Source organism: Atractosteus spatula, chromosome 3, assembly GCF_055471065.1.
Source record: "Atractosteus spatula isolate fAtrSpa1 chromosome 3, fAtrSpa1.hap1, whole genome shotgun sequence".
Lineage (NCBI taxonomy): Eukaryota > Metazoa > Chordata > Actinopteri > Semionotiformes > Lepisosteidae > Atractosteus > Atractosteus spatula.
In genome coordinates this window covers 14,221,442-14,242,036 of record NC_142708.1, presented here as the reverse complement: position 1 = coordinate 14,242,036, position 20,595 = coordinate 14,221,442, and the positions used below count along the sequence as shown (strand labels likewise).

Sequence of the window (20,595 nt, the reverse complement as noted above, 5' to 3'; positions counted from 1 at the left end):
ACACTTATATAGTGCTTTTCTGGACACTCCACTCAAAGCGCTTCACAGGTAATGGGGACTCCCCTCCACCACCAATGTGCAGCATCCACCTGAAACAGAAGATTTTTCAGTGTCTCTGATCACAGCAGCTGCCTTATCTCTGTATTTTGAAAGACAAGCACAGATTTGAAAAATATGTGAAATAGTCACACTGTGTAGTTGTTTTTAATCCTTTTATTTATAGGATAGTTGGGTAAAATTGGAGTGTGTGATTCACCATCTGTCTTCCTCAATTTTAGGAAAGTGTAAAGTTAACTTGTGGAATTTCATAAGAGCAATTCCTATTATGCCAATAAATGTGTAATTGTTGTAACAACCATATCAGTACCAAATAAAAAAATAAACTTAATGTAAAACATTAAGTACTAAAAGCACTTCACTTTATTGGTATTTGATTATGAAAAAATAGAAACATTTGACTTACTTATCTGATTGTAGCTTTATTATTCAAAACCCCTTTTGGATTCTATTTGAACTAACCTCAGTTAAGATTAGGATTTCTGGATTTTTAGTAGACTTTTATAGTGATCACACATCCCTGTGTTCTCATTGCAATAATCTAAGCTATGTATGTTTTATCCAGCGCACATGGAATCTACTCATTTCTTCACTCATGTGCCTTATTTATCAACTTACTACACTCCTCCCCCTTAATATTTAAACTACTAGCATGAACCCAACTGTAATTACTGAGTTGGAGAAGACCTTTCAACTCAGAAGTCAGGGGATAATTCTTCCTCCTAAATTATAACATTTTTTTGTTTTTGTTTGAATCGTACAATAATCACAGTGAAGGACAAGTCTCGGGGAAGGCTTCTTTTGATTCATAGGGTATCTCTGACCTGAAGATTCTGCTGGTATCGGGATCTTAGGAACAACTGGAATAAAGTAATCCAATGGAGGTTTTGCAGAATTCGGCACAAAGTCATCGAGTGCTCTGTCTTCTGGACCCCGAGATGAGCTGAACAACTGAGTTTATTGCATGCAAGGAACAATAAGATCACAGAATTGTTCAGAGAATTGTTGTAAAGCTCCAGTTTAGATAACAAACTTCAGCCGTTTCTGACGCAAATTGTTACCATGGTAATGGGGGGAGGTCACCTGTGTTTGGACATTCCCAAGACCTTGAAGACTGAATGGCCTGTCTTATCTTATCCAAAATTTCCCATTGGCCTTTACCAATCATGGCCTAATAATCCCCATCTATGAATTGGCTTCATTACTCTGCTCTCCTCCCCACTGATAGCTGATGTGTGGTGAGCGTTCTGGCGCACTATGGCTGCTGTCGCATCATCCAGGTGGGTGCTGCACATTGGTGGTGGTGGAGGGGAGTCCCCATTACTTGTAAAGAGCTTTGAGTGCAGTGTCCATATAAGTTTAAGCAATTATTATAATTATTAACTGGAGCATTAATTTCAATCTGCTTCGTACAACAGCCATGAAGGAAAAATTGAGAATCCAAGGGTGATGTCTTAAAGCATTCTATTCATTTGTTATCCCAAAACAACAGCTTCACAAAAGTCACTCCCAAATTTGACCGAAGATCTTACTACAGTGTGCTGTTCTGCTTCAATAGCAAATATATTTCCTAAGTGATTGAAAGATCCACTGTCATAGCATGTTGCTATTTCTGTGAATGCTAGTATTTATGAGAGCCCATGATTTTGCATTGTTGAATTTGTAGCTGACAAGCAGTATTTTAAGATTGTTTAGCATGAATCATGCATGTCCTTTCAAGTGATTACTCTGGTATTCTTGTATTCTAAATAGCTTATTCATTTGCACAGAGCATAAGCACCACTTCCCCCCAGAGTCCAGTACTCCCACTGCTGGGGTTACCACAGTTCAACACACTGTTACCACTCAAGACTCAAGACTTTTCCCGACAAGAATTTCACATTTTTTGCTCAAACTGTGTCTGTGAGTAAGGAGGGACAGGAGAGCAGAACTGCAGGCTCACCAGGGTTTATTGTCCTTGAATGGTCAACAGGTGTGTGTCTGGGGATAGAGAGCAAGAGAGAAAATGTATCAGCAGCATGCAGTCTGAGAGGTAGAGAAATAAAGGAAATTTCCCCCATTTCTCTATTGGGAAAGACATTAATTAACAAATAAAAACATTTTAGAACCCCATAATTAGAATAATTAAGCACCTTCTCTGTAGACTTAAAGTGTACAGAGAAGTAAACTTATAATTATTACCCTTCAATGATTTTATGAGTACTATACATTTCATTACCCTACACCATACTGTTATGTAATTGCACACAAAATAAAATAGACACCAAATAATAATAAAATCACTTGTGGTTCAAGTAGGCAGCTGCGTCAGCATGCGTAGGCTGCAAATGTACAAGTTAAGGTTTATTCCATGCAGTACACAACCTTCATTTACTATTTAGAACAATAAAATAAATTAGTTATACAACTAGAAAACATGTATTAACCAGCTTTGAAGAACACATAATAAATAACTTACTAAAATAAAACCTACTATTATGTCATAAACTAAATAGAAAAGCAGGATCTCTGCTACTTCAAAACTGCAAATAATAACTTAAAAAGTACTGCACTGAAACCTTTGTAGAAAGGAATTGCAGAAATAAATGTGAATAAAGTAAAAAATAAAAAAACAAGTGCGCTCAATAACAAGGGATCAGTAAGGCAGTAAGGGAAGGTTAAAAAAAAACGTTCTCTAAACCAATTTACCTAAATTTTCAACCTTGGGTATGTTTTAATCAACTTGAGCTCTGAAAAGCTCCTCTCTGCTCCTGCTCCCGTCACTGGGAGAGAGACTGCAATCCGAAGGCCATTAGGTTGAGTTCTCAATAACCCCATGAAGTGTTACTTGTAGATTTTCATAGGAATACAACTTACCTTTATTATACTTTATGGTCATTGACACAAATTTTGTGAGAATTTTCCAAAAATCCTCTGCAAGTATTGCATGCTATACAACGGTATGTGCATTAGAAGAGTAAATGAAAGTGAAGACGATAATATCTTTATGGATGACGTACTACCAACTCTAGATTCACAGAAAGAGTGTACACTCTCTCAGGGTCTGCAGTGGATGTAGGCGATCTAGGCAACAGCCTAGAAACCCGAGGCCACCAAGGGGCCCTCCTAATGTGCAACACAACATCTTTTTAATCAGCATGTTCAAATGTGAGTGAAAAAAATCCCTAAGGTGGCTCTATCTGTTGCTGCTTTGTATTATCCTAATGGGAGCCCGTTGTAAAAAATGACCAATTACAATTGAGTACATGTAAATGTTTCTGAAGTTCAAAAAAAGAATAGCGCATAATGATGTAATTTGTATTTCATTTGATTTTGAGTCTGTCAGATATAAGTGACTAGCGAACAGTAGACATGACACATTTTCAAGCTAGACACGTAGACTACTTGAGATGGTTGAGGTACTTGAGTGCTTGAGGTATTTCACTATTAGTTTAAAGATTCACGTGTCCCGCAATTGCACACATGGGGTGTGGGTTGCCTGGCTAAAAATCGGTGCAGCTCCGTCAATCAAAAGCGTTAAAGCGAATGTACAGTACAAAAGACTGTTCAGCGATTATACATAACCAACAATAAAACGCATTGTTTTCCTGTCTTTCATTAATTCAGTTCTGTGGGGATAGGTGTGTGTTTTTTATAAAGAATTTCTCAAATCCCGCAGCAATGAAATGTTGATATAATTTTTTTTGTATTATTTGGTATTATACAGTTGCAAGAAAAACTTTGTGAACCCTTTGGAATTACCTGGATTTCTGCATTAATTACTCATAAAAATGTGGTCTGATCTTCAACTAAGTCACATTAATAGACAAACACAATCTGCTTAAACTAATAACACACAGTCAATTGTACTTCTTGTCAATATTGAACATGTCTTTTAAACATTCACAGTCCAGGCTGGAAAAAGTATGTGAACCCTTGTATTTAGTAACTGGTAGAACCTCCTTTAGCAGCAATAACCTCCACCAAACGTTTCCTGTAGCTGCTAATGAGACTTGCACAATGGTTAGGAGGACGTTTAGACCATTCCTCCCTACAAAACTGTTTCAGTTCATTGATATTTCTGGGATTCCTGCGTGAACAGCTCTCTTCAGGTCATGCCACAGCATCTCAATTGGATTGAGGTTTTCTGGACTCTGACCTGGCCATTCCAGACAACAAATTTTATTCTGCTTAAGCCATTCTGTTGTTGATTTACTCTTGTATTTCGGATCATTGTCTTGTTGCATCACCCAACTTCTATTAAGCTTCAAGTGACGGACCGCTACCCTGACATTCTCCTGTAAAATGTCTTGATACAATTTTGAACATTATCCCAGAAGTGTTGTGGAACATCCAGGTGGTCTTGAGACGTGTAGCAATGTTTATTTTGGAGAGCAGTGGTTTCCTCTGTGGTGTCCTTCCATTAACACCATTCTTGTTCAGTGTTTTCCAGCTTTATGCATCTCTACAATTGTTCTTCTGAGGTCCTCTGATGTTTCTTTTGATCGGGGCATGGTTCACACGAACAGCTTTCTTGAGAAGGGCAGACTCTGTCAGTAACCAACCTTTTATAGGGCAGGACACCTTCAATCTCATCTCATTGATTGGAACACCTGACTCCAATTAGCTTTTGGAGAAGTCATTAGCCAAGACATTCACATACTTTTTCCTCACATTTCCTCACATAGGTTTTCCAACCTAGACTGTGAATGTTTAAACGATGCGTTCAATATTGACAAGAAGTACAATTGTTTGTGTGTTATAAGTTTAAGCAGATTGTGTTTGTCTATTAATGTGACTTAGTTGAAGATCAGACCACATTTTTATGAGTAATTAATGAAGAAATCCAGGTAATTCCAAAGGGTTCACAAACTTTTTCTTGCAACTGTATATTTTGTTGATTATCATTAATGGTTTCATTTCATTATTATTAAATCATTAATTCACATTTAAATAATTTAGTTATGTTACTAGATTCTTGTAGTGCTGAGTAAATATGATGTTGTGGCACACTATATGATAATCGAAGGAAAAACACACATTGAAGTGTCACTGTACCTAGATGAAATTCAGACTTTTTTAAGATGCTTTTTAACCCAGAAATTTTTTACTCAGAAATGGAGATTAACAGGATATTACAATAATTGTTTAAAGAGAGCTCATGCAGTGTAAATAAGGGTTTTTAATAGTAGTTTGTGATGATTCATGATATGTAATGACAGTAACCTAGAGACCAAAATTAGATCTAATATGTTTACTTCTTACTGTTTTACATTGGTCGTGCTGTGGAGTGTCTTTCACTTACTATCAGGGAATATGCATTAAACCCCCAGAATGTGACTTTTGACCATACCTCATGCCACATTTTATTTTTATCTAAAAGAAAGTATATTAAGCATAAAAAACACATATTGTCTTAAAATAGCTTCAAATTTGTGAAAGTGTTTTTGTCAGGTGCACCATCATTTTTTCAGTTGTTCAGTCAAATCCTAATAATGAGGTGAGCCTATGAACATAAAGGAAAAGTGTACTTAATGCTTTGACTTTAACTTGCCAGATTGAGGAAATGACAGTGCTGGTCACGTACTGTATAAGGTAAGGTATGGGCTAAGGAGAAACATGTAGAAACAATGATGTTGAGGAGGAAGGAGGGGTACTAGAAAAAGCTTTTATATGTAGGGAAGAGAAAGTGCAAAATTAGAACTTAATCTTCACCCCAACTTCTGTTCAAAAACAGAATAATGCACAGAAGAATAACACAGATATGCAATAGGTAAATTCATTATACTCATACAAATACAGTGTGTTACAGTTATAGGTAACTAAGTCTCTTAAGAGTTTAGATAAATTGTGTTACACCTGGTAGTGTAAACATAACAAGATTCAAAGCAGAGGGGATGTTTGCTGAGGTGTAGGGGGTCCCTGATCAAAACCAATTGTAAAGTTTACCGAGCTGATTAAGATGTGACAAATGATTGTTAATGAACAGTCCAGAAACACACCATATTAGATCACATTAAGACCACAAAGAGGACAGAAGAGAGAGGAGTCAGAAGGAGTTGAAACTTGAAGCTTGCACCAGACGAGAGTCCTTACATCCTGATCATCCAGACAAAAACCTGATTGGAGCTAAGTATCTGAGCCTTGCTAGAGAGAGCTTGCTTTTCAGTGTTTTTAGGGAACTTGGGATTTCTGGGTAAAAGATACCTCAGTTAGAGATGGCCTTCTCTACTTAGAGGTGCATTTTTAGAAAGCTGAGATAGACTCCAATTTATTGTGTGGCACCTGGATTTGCAGAGAGAGAGATTTTACCGCAGGTTGTATTGCATTTATTTAGAAGGCAGCTTCTCTCTTATTTTGGCCTTTGTAGGCATTATTTAAGAGTTTAATTCTTAGTAGAAGTCTGGGGGTTTCTGGGTGATTACGATGTTAGGCCTCTGAAAAGAAAGAGAAGGGAAAGTAGGAATTATATTATAACGACGACATCTGTAAAGGAATAGGAGGTGGTTAGAAAGCCTGGTCTTGGAACAGATCGCTGTGAAGATTTCAGCATGGAATAAACCTATTACTTGTTCCAAAAACATTGTTGTCTTAATAAGCAGGGTATACTCGCTTCTGTTTTTCTTTCTTGAATTTCACCAGACATTGTTGTAATGACATTTTTTTTTCATTGTGCTTGACATTGTTCCAAGTGCAACCACACAGATGTTGCAATTTAGTCTGGGGGTAGACAGCCCTGGTCCTCAAGTACCAGGTTCCTGCGGATCTTAGAGGCACATTTTAATTAGCATCTGAGTAAGACCTGGAAAACACAGCTATTTATCCACTTAATAGATTTAATTAAATCATCCAGGTTGGAGATTGTCTTAAAAACAGAAACAAACACAGCACTCAATAATTATGCTTGCCTTTCCCTGCATAGGCAGGTATAATTGCATAAAGCCTTGTTTGTTTCTTTGACCAAGGCCTTGAATGGAATATGTTTTAATGATGTGTGGCTTGCCAATATCACTAACAGAGTGGGGAGATAAACAGGGAGCCTGGAGCAAAGGAAACGTGTTAATGTTTTGAAAATATTTCAGCCAGAAACCTCCTGTATTTATCTACCTTCTAGCTCACCTGCAGCTAGGCACTGTCATGATCGCAAACCCCTCCTCTTAAGGGCGCTCCAGCCCTTCCTCGTTTGCCTCTTTCCCCACACCTGTTCCTTGTTTCCACCCTGTTTCAGTTCACCTTTGTAAGCCAGGCGCTCACTTCACTCGAGGCTCTGCATCTGATCTCCGCATCGTGCGAGCCCGGGTCCTGGTTGTGCCTGGCTCCGTTATGGTTTTAGCTTTCTGTTCCTGTTCCCCCCGCCAGTCCTGACCTGGCACCTGTTTTAAATCTCTGGTTTTTGGATGGATTACACGGCCATGGACCTTTGCTTTTGTTTTGGATTCTCCCTTTGGATTTCTTCTGGATTGTTTGCCTCAGCCACACCTTCCCCGTGGACCAGTGCACTTTGGACACGCCCCCGTTTTCATTCCCATATTCCTGCATGACTTTCTCCCTACTGTGTCGTCGCCAACCGGATCGTGTCGTCTCCATAGGGCCCGGAAAGAACTGTTCGTGACAGGCACCTAACACAACACCCATTGTTCCAAAGTTTTGGAACTTTCTATGACCGGTACTACAAAGATTTTATGCATAATTTATTATAATAAATATATATAATATTTATTATAATAAATCCTCACTATAATAATTGGATCCTTATTTATTTCTCACTACAGTTCATGTTTTTATTGTCACTAATACAATATATTTAGCTAAAACTACTGTGAACACATCCTCATTTGCAAAAACTGACCTGATTAGACAAATTGTATGTCTGTGATATTATACCAAGAAAACAGATGAATATGACAAGACATTTTAATTGTAACACTTTTTGTTCTTATAACTAATTGATTCGTAAAATTTCAAGTTAGATTATGTTTCAAAACTGTTAATATGAACACATATACATTTATTCTGCAAACATCTTTAATAATTGTCTTAATCTTAGAAAACAAGTTGTTGTATACATGCATTCCAAATATGATTGTACCAACAGTTTACCTGCTTGCCCTGCAGAAAGATTAGTGGCTGATTACAGAGTTAACAGACACAAAAGCTTCCCCACTCCTGCAGAGCATATGAAACCTAAGGGGAACCAATTCCACTCCAGAAAATGAAATCAGAATAACAATTTTCACCAGGGACTGTGTGAATGTAGCACCAGCTATGTTGTGTCCTAATTAAGTCACTATGAAATCGATTTCCAACTATGACTCTTGCAAGGGATTGATTGTCAAAACAAAACCTTCTCTTTGTTTTGACTATAGAAACTCTTCTTTAAGCAAAGAGTTCACTGTAGGCTGTCTGTGTAATTCTAGGCATTCTAGGTATGTTGCATTTTTCTGTTTGCTCATAATGTAAAGTAAGTTAAAGGGAAATGTATATACTGTTTGTCTTTGAAATTCCTTCAAGGCTACACCATAGCCATACCATAACAGAACCAAGAAAGACTAGTCTGTTTATTGATGCTATAGCATTAGAAGACCTAAAACTGTCTTACATTCTGTGTATAAAACAGGTGCTTGCTAATGTCAGTGGAAAGGAGAATTAATGTTAGCTAATTACAGTATGAATAAAAGAGTTAGCCACTGAAAACGTTTCCAAGCATAATGTTTATTTTTTAATGACCTTCAGAATAAAGGGGAGCTGTGCAGTTAAACATCAATGTTATGCCAGTATTTATCTAGCTTCATTAGGGTAGCAAGGAAGCAAAAAGGAACAAAGTCAGCTGATCCAGTCTTTGTGTGGAATGATTGAAAATGGAAATACTGGAGTGCAATCTGAAAGGTTTCCTGCTGGCATTTAGGAATTAGTAAAGACAAGGTTGAGGGTTTGTATTGATTAATATGGACTGAAGAACATTTTTTTTTCCACTGAAAGCATATGGCATGAAATGTTAAAAGCTTCAAGGATCAAATGCTAAATTATATAAAAATACTAAATTACTATACGATTATAAAAACGGTTGAAATGTGTAAGAAGTTAAGGTAGAGAATCAGAGGTTTAGTTTTGCACGATCATGGAAAGAAGGAAACCTTTAAGCATACCAAGTTAAAGATTAAGTTTGTGCATTTAGAAAATACAGTTAGTTGCAAAAGATATTACCTGTCTCAATTAGAACATTAAAAAAGTTTAGTAATGAGAGCAGGCTTTTTGGCCTAGTTTACCAAAAGCTACCCTTTTTAGATGAATAAATGTTTTTGGTTTTGGTTTTAAATGCACTTCCAAGTGGCATCTGCCTGCGTCCTCTGGGTAGTGTTGCAGTGTTTATCCTGAAGAAATCCACTTAGTAGACTTCTTATCATGTTTCTTTGTAATCTTCACTGTTCAAAACTAAAAAGGTTCAGTACCTTTGGCTTGTCATGTCATGGCCTTGAATGTATTTGGTTCTGGGAGCGTTACTTACAACTTTTACCTATACATGCTATATTCTGTAGTATATTATGGAGGTGGACTTGGTTGTATACAAATTTAGCTATATGCAACAGTTCTCTCCAATGAGACCCTATTGTAATTTAGCGCATTAGTCATTTCCTTTGTTTTGTCTGGAATTTTCTTCTATTCTTTTTGCTATTGTAGGACTGAAAGAAGTAATTTATTTTAACCTTCATTGAACCATGCCTTTCAATTGCTCTCTTGGCCTTTCTAATATCCTTTTCTATGCTTGTAATTCCTTTTACTCCTTTTCTTTAACCGGGTCATTTCTTTTCCTTTTTTTCCTAAGTGATTTGTTGAACCATATGGCATTCTATGTTTTAGCTTTTGAATCATTCACTTTATGGATAAATGTGTTCTCTTGATTCAAGCAGAATTAGTTTAAATCTGTTTAAACTTTGCCCATCGATATTCACTGATTTCATATTTCATATATTTGTTCCAATTTTATTTCTCTTAAATTGTCTCTTTCTTTCAAATTTTCAGTTTCAAAATATATTTTAAAGAATATCATACTATGATCAATGTTCCCTAACTAATCTCTTTTTGGTTAAGTAATTAAGATACTTCTCAACTTATCTACCTACTGATCTGTACAATGTAGCTTGGAATATTCTTTAAGAAAATCAGGAATAATACAGAAACATACACATTCATTTTCTTACTTTACTGGGAGATGGTTTTGTGAGCAGCATGAAATAAGATTACAAATCCTAGCCAAATCATTTAAAATGTCACTATTTATGCACACATGCATTTAGAAAAATAAATAATACAGATGGCAGATTTTAGTTTCATGTCATTTTGATAAATTTCTCATTTATGACTAACTGTGCTATATAATGTTTTATGACACGGATATGTTAAGTCAGCACACTCTCACTGTCTGGCTCAAGCCATCACTGATAACCCACAATCTGGGAGATTATGAATCATGACACCTCACTAAACCCGATGGGGAGGTCCAAGTGTGATGGTTGTGCAGATGTGTTAAGTCACTACAGAACTACAGCCATAGTTATTGATAGCAACTTGACTGCACAGCACTACAGTGATCAAGTCCTGTGACTTCACTTCCTGTGGGCTCCTATGACAGATATCCAGTGGTGGTTAGACACACTACTAACACCTAACTACTACAACTAATCTGTTTTTGAACTAATGTTCAGTAACTTGTCAGTGCAATTGAGGCAAAAAAGTGAATAAGTCATCAGTGAGACATTTCTTCTGATGCTTGATATATTCACAAGCTATTTTTAAAATATTTTTAGTAAGGGATTTGATTATCGCAACAGAATAAGTTTAAGCTTGTCATGTCTCATTTCATTACTATTAATAGAATTACTCCCTGTATAGTATAAAAAGCAAAGGTCTACCAAAAAAAAATCTTCTCATACCCTCAGAAAATGGCATGTATTTGATGGAGAAAATTCAACAGGATCCCTGTAACTGCTGATTTCAATCATATTCTCAGTCAGCTTTTTTAACTTCACTTGAGCAACATCTTTTACAAAATCTTCCACGCCTGCTGAGTGGGATCAGATCAATCTGTTGCTGGTTTTCATCATTTTCTTTGACTTTGGAAAGAGAATCACAGTCACAGCAGTTAGCATTCCTGTCTTGGAGACCTGTCTTCTGTATGGCGTTCACACGGTCTCCCTAATATCAGGTAGGTTTTTTTCCCCAAGTGCTTAGCTTCCAAAGGCATTTTGGGTTATTTCGGGGTGCAAGGTCTGTGTACCCACCATCACCCTTCCTCAAACTTTAAGGAAGTAAGACCTGTGGAATGTTTACATGAATAAAAGACAAGATAAACAAAGCCTTTAAAGATCATATACATAATTCTAATAGCATGCATATAAATCCAGAATTCTCCATCTGGCTCATGACAATTATTTTTACATTTGTACAGAACTGCAACTGAATATCCTTCCTAGTGGAACTGGAAGTCATGTTTTTCTAGCTAGTGAAAGTGAACCTGGCCTAAGAAAGAAGCTGCTGTTTTTAGAGACTGCCTCCTCTAAATAACTGACTCTCTGAACACAAATTGAGAGTTAATTATAAAGACTGTGTTCAACAGCTTCCCCTCTGTATGCCAATATACACCTGAATGGCATTCTCCTAAGAAGTACAAAGTAAGCAGCAAAACATAAATGGAGACACTCTCAAACTTTATTTAACTATGACAATTTTTAAATACACATACAAATTATAAAGTTACAATTCTGAAGTTCTAATAACACATTTAATTCAACATCTTACAGTACTGGCTCCTGAATGTTATTTTACTATTTGTATGCAAGGAATATAATAATATTTGTGCGTTACATTTACAATTTACATTCCTTACAAACTGCACATATTCACAGCATATCACTGTTGCCGTTTACCCTACATCACTGTTTACACAAGAAGTGTGTAGATTAAAACACTTTGAAAGAATAATCTGAAATAAGTAATCAATTATACAGCTTTTAAATGAGGTCTAAGAATGGGCTTGTCTTTTATTACTTTTCATTGGTCATGCTGTTGACAGACTTGTTTCTCATTATTAAATTGGCAAATCAACAGATAATTAAAAGTTTTACAATTTTAGATTAGGTTGTGTGTTGTAGCATTATAAATCATGCACACCTGGATGTTTTGAAAAAAACTTTAACTGCTTCTTCCAATTCAGAGTAGTGGGTAGTCTATCCAGAGGAGCAATGGGCACAAAGCAGAGAACACCCTGGATGGGACTCCAGTCCATCACAGGGCAGGTAGCAAACACACAGACATGCTCAGGGCCAAACTGCCCACAAGCCAGTGTTTGGAAACAATTTTATTGTTTTTTCTAACCGGTTGTTGAAGTCTTCAACACTTTACGATTAGAAACACACAAAGGGCTGCAAGAGAGTATTTGGCTAAATCATGAAAGAGTCCTTTCTTGATTTCAAAGGAACAGACAAAATAAAACATCAAGCACTGTGCGGTCATCTCAATTCTGAAACGTGGATCCAAAATAAATCTGCCACTGCTGAAAATTGTTCTCTATGGTCAGAAAGTAAATCAGATACCAAGATTTTAAGATTATTCTCCAGAAACCAAATCACAAAAAAGAGAACAAGCTAGAATATTCTTTTTCGAATGATAACTGTTCAGACAATCATACTGTTTTGCATTTTCTTGGATACAAGAAGATTGCAGATTGTTGCAAACTATATTTGTATTAAAATTTAAATAGTTTCTACACAGGTAGTAAAACCATCCTAATACGTCTCACTATATATAGAGGAGAATTAATTATACCACATTATATAAATGATTTATAATTCATGTTAATGCTGCATAATGCTTTCTAGCAGTTATACAAAGTTTTTAATTCCACACTTTTCAGAGAAAAAAAAAAGAAGATGCAGGGGAAAGGATAAAAAAGAAAATCACTCCCACATCAAATACATATTCCAAAATCACCTATTGTGCACTCTAAAAATTTCTTGAGATTCTTGACAGTTCTCCCCCACAACAGAGTACAGAAATACTTAAATCAGAAAGAGAAGAGGAGATCATGTAGAAACGGATTTCAGCTTTTGTAAACTGTATGCCAAAACAATTTCAGATTTCTGCATCTACTACCTTTCAGATATATAAAAGTTTGATTTTACCGTAATCATGATTTCATCTGCAAGTGCATATAAGCTTACAACTTACATTTTGCAAGCCACCTTCTCTGGTTTAAAAGAAGCCATGGCAATGCAGGCTATAAACAAAACAGTTGAAAAATCAGTTCTACACTGTTAGGTTTAAGTTGAAATAAACACAAATAGCTGTCAAACTTAACCATGCCTCTCCAAGAGTAAGACATTCAATTTAATACAAAAGTAAACTAGAAGAGGTAATACTACAAGCCATATCTTGAAAATAAACTCTGTATAATTAGTTATTGATATTTTTTAACAACAGCATGTGGTATAAACATTTATGGTACTGTACTGTTAGATTCTCATACCTGTAGTTATTTCTCTTTGCCATTTTAGAGCAGGATAAATATTAACAGATTGTAGAAAAGATGTGCGTGTAACCTAAGAAGTCAAGAAAAAAAGAAAAGGACTCCTTGCAGTGCAGTGTATTTTAGAACAACAGGACATTGTCTTTGGATCACCAAGATGTGTTTTCAAATGCTGAAGCTCTCCCCACATCCACAAGTGCCTTTGATATTTGGATTATTAAAAACAAACTCGCTTGACAATTTGTCTTCAACATAGTCCATTTCTGTTCCTAGAAGAGTAAGCTGGGCCTTTTTCTCAATGAAAACCCTAACACCTGTAAGAAAAAAAAAGATAAAATGTTTTCATATTTTGTTTCAGATGTACCAGATTCTGCTGAGTCACTTTCCTGTATAAAACCAATTAGTCACATCTACTAGAGGAAAATCATTTTTTTTCCCACTCTGCTTCTAATTGCAATGACATCCAAGACTGTAGGCATTTTCCTTCGGGTCAGTCATGACAATGTAGAAGGCCTTTATCCTACAATGCACGAGTCCTTTTTATTGTTCACAATCAAAAATGCATTCATTTCCAACAATGAAACTAGCTACAGGCAGTGGACAAAAAATAAAAACACTATTATTAAAGCACTTAATAGGGCGTTCGGCCACCATGATCGGCCAGTTCAGCGGGTATGCAGATGCAGCAAAATGGAAAATGGCATTTGGCTGAGTGATAGTCACTTCATTACAGCAAGAAAAACTGCTACTGAATGTTATTTCTTCCCTGTCTATGTCATGTATTCTGCAAGACAAAAAAATTCGTAAAAGGTTGGAAATCTTTACATCCTGTAATGCAGAACTGACTGCAGGCCAGTCTAAACACTGCGCTGCTATGTTATCTCAATAAAGGGTCAAATCGCACAAGACCGTCTTCCTGCTCCTCAGTGGACAGTTTTTGACTAAACCAGCTGATCGTACCCCACTGAAATCTGTACCTTGCGTTTAGAATTAATGAAAGTATATCATGACGCTTGAGTATTCAATTCCCAGTATCTTTTGTAATTTGCTAATGACAGCACCTTAGACATGGCTGCTCATGAAACATCAGCAATTGGGATGTCTTGGACTCTGGCCAGCTCCTCTTAAATGCAACCCCTCTTTCAAAGTTAGAGGTCTCCTTTTGCAGTTATTTACATGTCCCACATTTACCTAGGCATTTCCATTTTTTGTTCACTTCTGACTTAATGCTTTATTAATATATTTAACATAATCAATATAATTTGTGTACTGCAAATGGTATATGGTAGTTACTGCATATAGCTGCTGTATAAAACCAGATTATCTGAAAGACTTACAGCAGCAGTAGAGCATGAGGTATTTTTCTGGTTTCGTTTTGATTTGCAATGATAACTATGAAATATTACTAAAGGACAAATACCAAGGTAATTATAAGAATGTACTCTGTTGTCAATGTATTACATTTTACAATTAAATGCCAGTAAGGTCTTGAAAACAATAGCACACTTTTTTTTTCCTTTATGAAAGTTTAAAGTGAAAATTTACATAGGTAAGCTACTTTTAACTTGATCTAATGATTCTCACAGTCAAATCAGTATCTGTGACCAATTATATTTCACCATTCAATCATGTGATGGCTTCATTAGAGTACTGTACAGAATCACTGTTTACATTGAGGATCTTTGTCCACTAACCTAACCTTAGTCAGAAACAAAACACAACAACAAAGATGTTTAGCTTAGAAACCTTCAATTTCTTACTCGTCCTCTCTTTATAGCATTTAAAATCACATTAATATTCATAAAACATACTGTTGTATCTTTATTTCAACCAGCTGTAAAAGTTAATAGCCAATTCACAAACATGGCACATGGAAACTAACTTGTCAAAACGTGATGAATATGTATGTTTTTCTTATGAAAACATGTGTTACACTGTGGTAGCAAAGTAAAAACTTTTGTTTAAAGAGTTTAATTATACATTACTAACACAAAAATCTCCTAATGAATATACTAATTAAGGTACTTATGAGTACACTCATAATGTTATAGAGAATCCTCAGCACACTACAGAGTATCAAAACAGGAAACAAATTCTCAACCAATACTACTCATATTGTGTCATTGAAATATAAATAAGTGTCATTGAAATCATATGTCATTGAAATATAAATAAGCTCACCATCCTGAAGTACTTCTTCATCTGCTTTTCCCTTTTCCTTTGTGTAATCCAACGTATATGAAAGTCCATTACATCCTCGAGTTCGTACACCTACTCTTAGCCCGACCTATTTCGGGGCAAAAGGAAAACTTTTCATGTTGCTTCCTGCAAACATTTTTTAATATAGTTGCACAATTTTCCTTAATTTAGAGTGCGATTACTGTACTCAAGTGCCATGAGCACCATCACATAAACCAAAAGAACGTATCAATATGAAGGCTTCTGTATTGTTTATGTCAGTCTTAAAATTCCACTGATCTTTTTCTGAATACTCTACTCTTTTAACTAGAAATCACTAAGATTTATTTTATCAGAATTTAAGCATAAATCAAAGATCTTTTCCATTATGAATGTCATTTTAGAGAGGATAAATAATAACCTGTCTCTGGTAGAGGGTATGCTTTGGTCAGAATGAGTGTCCAAACCATCAACTGGTGGAGTAAGAATATATTAAGAATGGGGAAAAAAAACTACATCACATTTTGAAACGTTTCACTCATTTTCATTTAAAGTACCTTTTGAAAGACTGAAGCCCATGTCTCTACTGAATCCTTAATTCAAACATCTCTCAACAGTTTGGCAAAGCTAATCAATATCAAGGCAGCAACCACCATACTTCCATCCATTAATTTTCTAACCACTATATCCAATACAGGGTCGCTGGGGAACTGAAGACTATCCCTGGCAAGCAACAGGTATAAGGCACGACACACCCTGGATAGGACACCAGTCCATCAGAGGGCAGACAGACACAAAGACATTGAGGCCAATTTTCCCAAAAGCCAGTTAAACTACCAGTATGCCTTTGGGCAGTGGTAGGAAACCCATGTGAGCAGAGGCAGAACATACAGACGAGACAGAGGTAGCACCCCAACGCCTCCATGCTGTAAATCTAGATAATTGATTAATTGGGTTGGAGACCTCTATACTATGTTTAGTGCTATGCTAATTTTTCATAATTAGATGGTAAATTTAGCATTCCAAACATGAATCAAATTAATGAAAAGAGCGCAGGTTAATGAAGATCAGCAATATTCTAAATTAATGTTTAAGCCATATTGTATATTTAGTTATATGGTTATAATAAGATCTTATGATAGCCATCATCTGTATCTTTACTAGCCTAATACCACACTATTAAGTTAGTGTTTGGTAACTTTGCTTTTTTCTGGTCAAGGGAAAGTGTTTCGATGAGATATTCCTTTTTTTATTTAATGACAATTCTAGGATCACATTTAAGAAACACACTTTTACCACTCTTGCCTTAATACTTGAAAAATACTTTAGACCTGAAAAGTTCTGAAACTGAATGAAATTAGCATAACAATAACAATTCAAATATAATCTGTGTGGTGGAAACTAACTGAAATTAGTATACAGCTAGGAATGATGGTGGGATTGTAGCGTATTTAGCTCGTATGCAATTCACACTTACTATGCAAGTAACTGGAATTGAGTCATACTATCACAGGAACATCTAACGCACACACAGCTTTAACACACCGAACCTTGGTCCGGCAGTTCTCCCTGGGACTCAACAGAAAAGGATAAAAGGTCTAGTGTATATGTTGAAGCTGCACAAACAATAATTGTGGTACTTACATAGTCGGGCTTATTCTGAAGAAGTTGTTTTATTTTGTTAACAGCAGCAGGAGTCTATGGCAAAAGGAGGAAGAAAAATATCAACTTATTCAGGATTCAGATAAAAAAAACAAAATGAAAAGCTTTCATCTTTTCACTTCTTTTCCGAGAGCAGTTTTCATTGCTTTTCTGACAGACGTCTTCAACATCAATTAACTTTTAATCTATAATTTCCAACGGATTCGAACATTTATATCCTGTAAACATCTCTGTATATTAATAATACCCCAAAACATCTCTCCCCAGAATTGGTCCTCTCAATGCAAACCTATGAACAACAAAAGTAATAATCCCTTCCCCTTCCATGTAAAGAAATGTTTAGCTTTGAGAGCAAAACACTTTGACACAATGAAACACTGTATACTGCATTAACCTAAAATGACTAATCTTTAAAAAAAAGTTTGGGATGACATCTCAAATGTTAATTTTTAAGCTGCATCATCTGCTTACCATGACCATTCATAATAACATACAGCACATTGAAACTGTCTTTAGAAAATGAGGATCAGAAGTTTATCCTTCTCGGGTACAATTGCAGCACAAAAAACAATTCAGTCTTGCAATTAAATTGGATTGTAGGGTATTAGGCAATACAAGACATAATGAGCAAAATCTCTGGAATCTTTTTAGAAAAACATCCCTCCACTGACAAACAGAAAACATAGATGCAAGCATGATGCAAAAATCATAAGCAGCAGATACCTGCCAAACTGTGACTGAACACAGTGGCCAGAAAAATAAATGAATGCTTAAAAAAGCTAATCAAATTGGAACATTATTGGAAGAATGAAGGAATAAGACACTCACAGGAAAGTAAACTGGGTCAACGCTGGATAAAGCAAACTCTTAAACTGATCATAAGAGCGAAGATTAAAGCAAAATGAAACCCCTAATGAAGTATGCGGAGAAACAGGAAGAGAAAGATCTGTGAAGAGACCCCTGGGAGGCTTTGATCCAGTAGTGGATTAAAAAGGACTGATTCCCCATGACAACAATAACAATGAGAAATACAAGGAGGTCCTTCAGTGAATGTCAGAAAATACATCTATACGACCTACTTTCTGCAAAAAGGGACATGCAACATTAGCTCGGATAAAAAACATGGTCACGTTTACCGTTACTACTACATGAGTTAAATGCATTTATATGTTTAGAAACTACCAGCAATACTACTATTTAGAACACTTTCCCAAATTAACAAAGGAGATTGAAACACAGGTGCAAACTACCATGTGTCTGTTAATTTGGACAGAATTTATACCGGTACATATTTGACCTTTAAGTCACCACGAAAAAGCAAGAAGCTTTGATATTTATGCACTGACCCCATAATGCTCACCGAAGCTTCACGAGTGAGCAAAAAAGAAGATGTACCATGGATGAACATGGTCTGGGAGATGAAAATGACTGAAATAAATGGCAATTTGGGGAGCCAGATAGGATAAGTGTCCTGCACTAGGAAAAACACTAAAAATCTTTTATTTGCAGTACATAGTGTACACTATTGTGCTCGTTTTGGCAACATAAGGTGAGAGACAAGTTTAATTGGAATTATGGCAAAATACTGAATTATTTATTTACATTATGTAAAATTTATTGACAGCACTGTTTGGGTTAAGTACTGTAAATACCGAGACATTATTATTATTATTATTATTAACCTGCTGGTGGACTGGAAACATTTTTAATTCACTACACACTAATGTGGTACATGTTAAATAATTGCTTTTATTTTTTAAATAAATTGGTACCACTGATTGTGAGGCAAGGCCAAAGTTGTGCGACAGAATGCCATAAGTCAACGTAGTTATTACTGTTGGTATGGGAGGGCATTTGGTTCTTAATAAAATACCATCTGTTTCCTAACCACTTCATCCAATATAGTATCACAGAGGAGCCACAGCCCATCCTGGCTAACAGTGGGTGCAAGTCAGGATACATCCTGGATGTGAGACCAGTCCATCTCGGGAAACATAGACACACTAACACAAACGCACTCCACCAGGCCAGTGTCTTTGGACTGTGGGAGGAAACCCACGCAGACATGAGGAAAACTTTAAAAAATCAAGCAGAAAGCACCACAGGAATTGAACCAAGACCCCAACCACTGTGCTACCCAGTAAACTAACAATATAAAAAAATCCTATTTTGCAGATTCTTAAGTTTAAGACATTTAAGATGTCATTAAATATAGACGGTTTTGCTCATTCCTTCTCTGTCATATAAAATTCCAAACTGCACCAATCGATAAATACTGTAAATCGATAACACTCCCTCACATTGCTAAATCGATTTGTTCTCAAGTCCTCGGTTAATACTCCACCAATGACACACTGACATCCACAAATTCAGTGAAAGTTTAGTTTGTTCAACAGCCAAAATGCTTAGCCTTACCACGACAACTATCGCTCCTGCCACGAACAGGGTGGGGTACTCTTCTGATTAAAAAGCCACAAAAAAAAATGTACTGAGGGTAGTTTTAGGGTTGTTAGGAATTTACCACATTTGACCTTTTTCTGAAAACAAAAGGCATTTCTTTATAGAAGTATTCTCGTTATCTCGATTACTTAAATTAAGTTCCCAGTAAAACCACGATTAATTTGATGATTCAAGCAGTGGTATTTATAATAACACTAGCCAGGTCACTACTGAGAAGCAAACTTTTGTGTCCTGCATATAATGTTAAATAATCGCCCCATAATTACCCTATACCGTAGCCAGTGGGTGCGTACGTACAAGCGACGTCAATATTTTCTTCTTATGACAATTAGCAAATTATTTTTTTGCTTAGCACTAGTGATCATAAACACTCACCAGAGTTAATGCAGCCCTTGTGGGGAGCAATTTCCTTTTGCTAACAGCTTTCACTGTAGCCCTTACTATGGAGGCGGACATCTTTTCTCACACAGCACTGCCCGAGCAAAGCATAAACACTGCGAGAACCCAAACACGCTTGCAGGCCGGAACAGCCCACTCCCTTAACAAGCTGCTGCGCCATAGGAGAATGTCGTCACAGGCAAGCGTCCTGGCCAATTGGTGTCTAGCTTACTGACTTGTTAACTGAGAGGGACGTGAGAAAGTCAGTTACGAAACGTAAATAAACATTATTAAATAATTGATATTTTAAGTACTGTTAAAACTTGGATGGAGTGGTGGTTTTAAGGACTTGGTTGGAA

The 20,595-nt window shown here is 36.2% G+C and overlaps 1 protein-coding gene across 1 annotated transcript; it reads right to left on the bottom strand.

Moving 5' to 3' along the window:
* Positions 1-11,724: 11,724 nt before the first annotated feature.
* Positions 11,725-20,391, bottom strand: isca1 (iron-sulfur cluster assembly 1). The gene is made up of 4 exons (XM_088910341.1): positions 20,234-20,391; positions 17,381-17,434; positions 15,740-15,845; positions 11,725-13,872 (listed from the first exon to the last, which is right to left on the bottom strand). The coding sequence occupies exons 1-4, from the start codon at positions 20,312-20,314 to the stop codon at positions 13,724-13,726; spliced, it is 390 nt and encodes a 129-aa protein (XP_088766467.1). The 5' UTR covers positions 20,315-20,391; the 3' UTR covers positions 11,725-13,723.
* Between the last annotated feature and the right edge of the window lie 204 nt (positions 20,392-20,595).

Coding starts and splice junctions, on each gene's coding strand:
- isca1 (XM_088910341.1), bottom strand. CDS start 20,314: ATGTCCGCCTCCATAGTAAGGGCTACAGTGAAAGCTGTTAGCAAAAGG. Junction 15,846..17,380: donor TTCAGAATAAGCCCGACTAT/GTAAGTACCACA, acceptor GCCCCGAAATAG/GTCGGGCTAAGAGTAGGTGT. Junction 13,873..15,739: donor TGAAGAAGTACTTCAGGATG/GTGAGCTTATTT, acceptor TTTTTCTTACAG/GTGTTAGGGTTTTCATTGAG.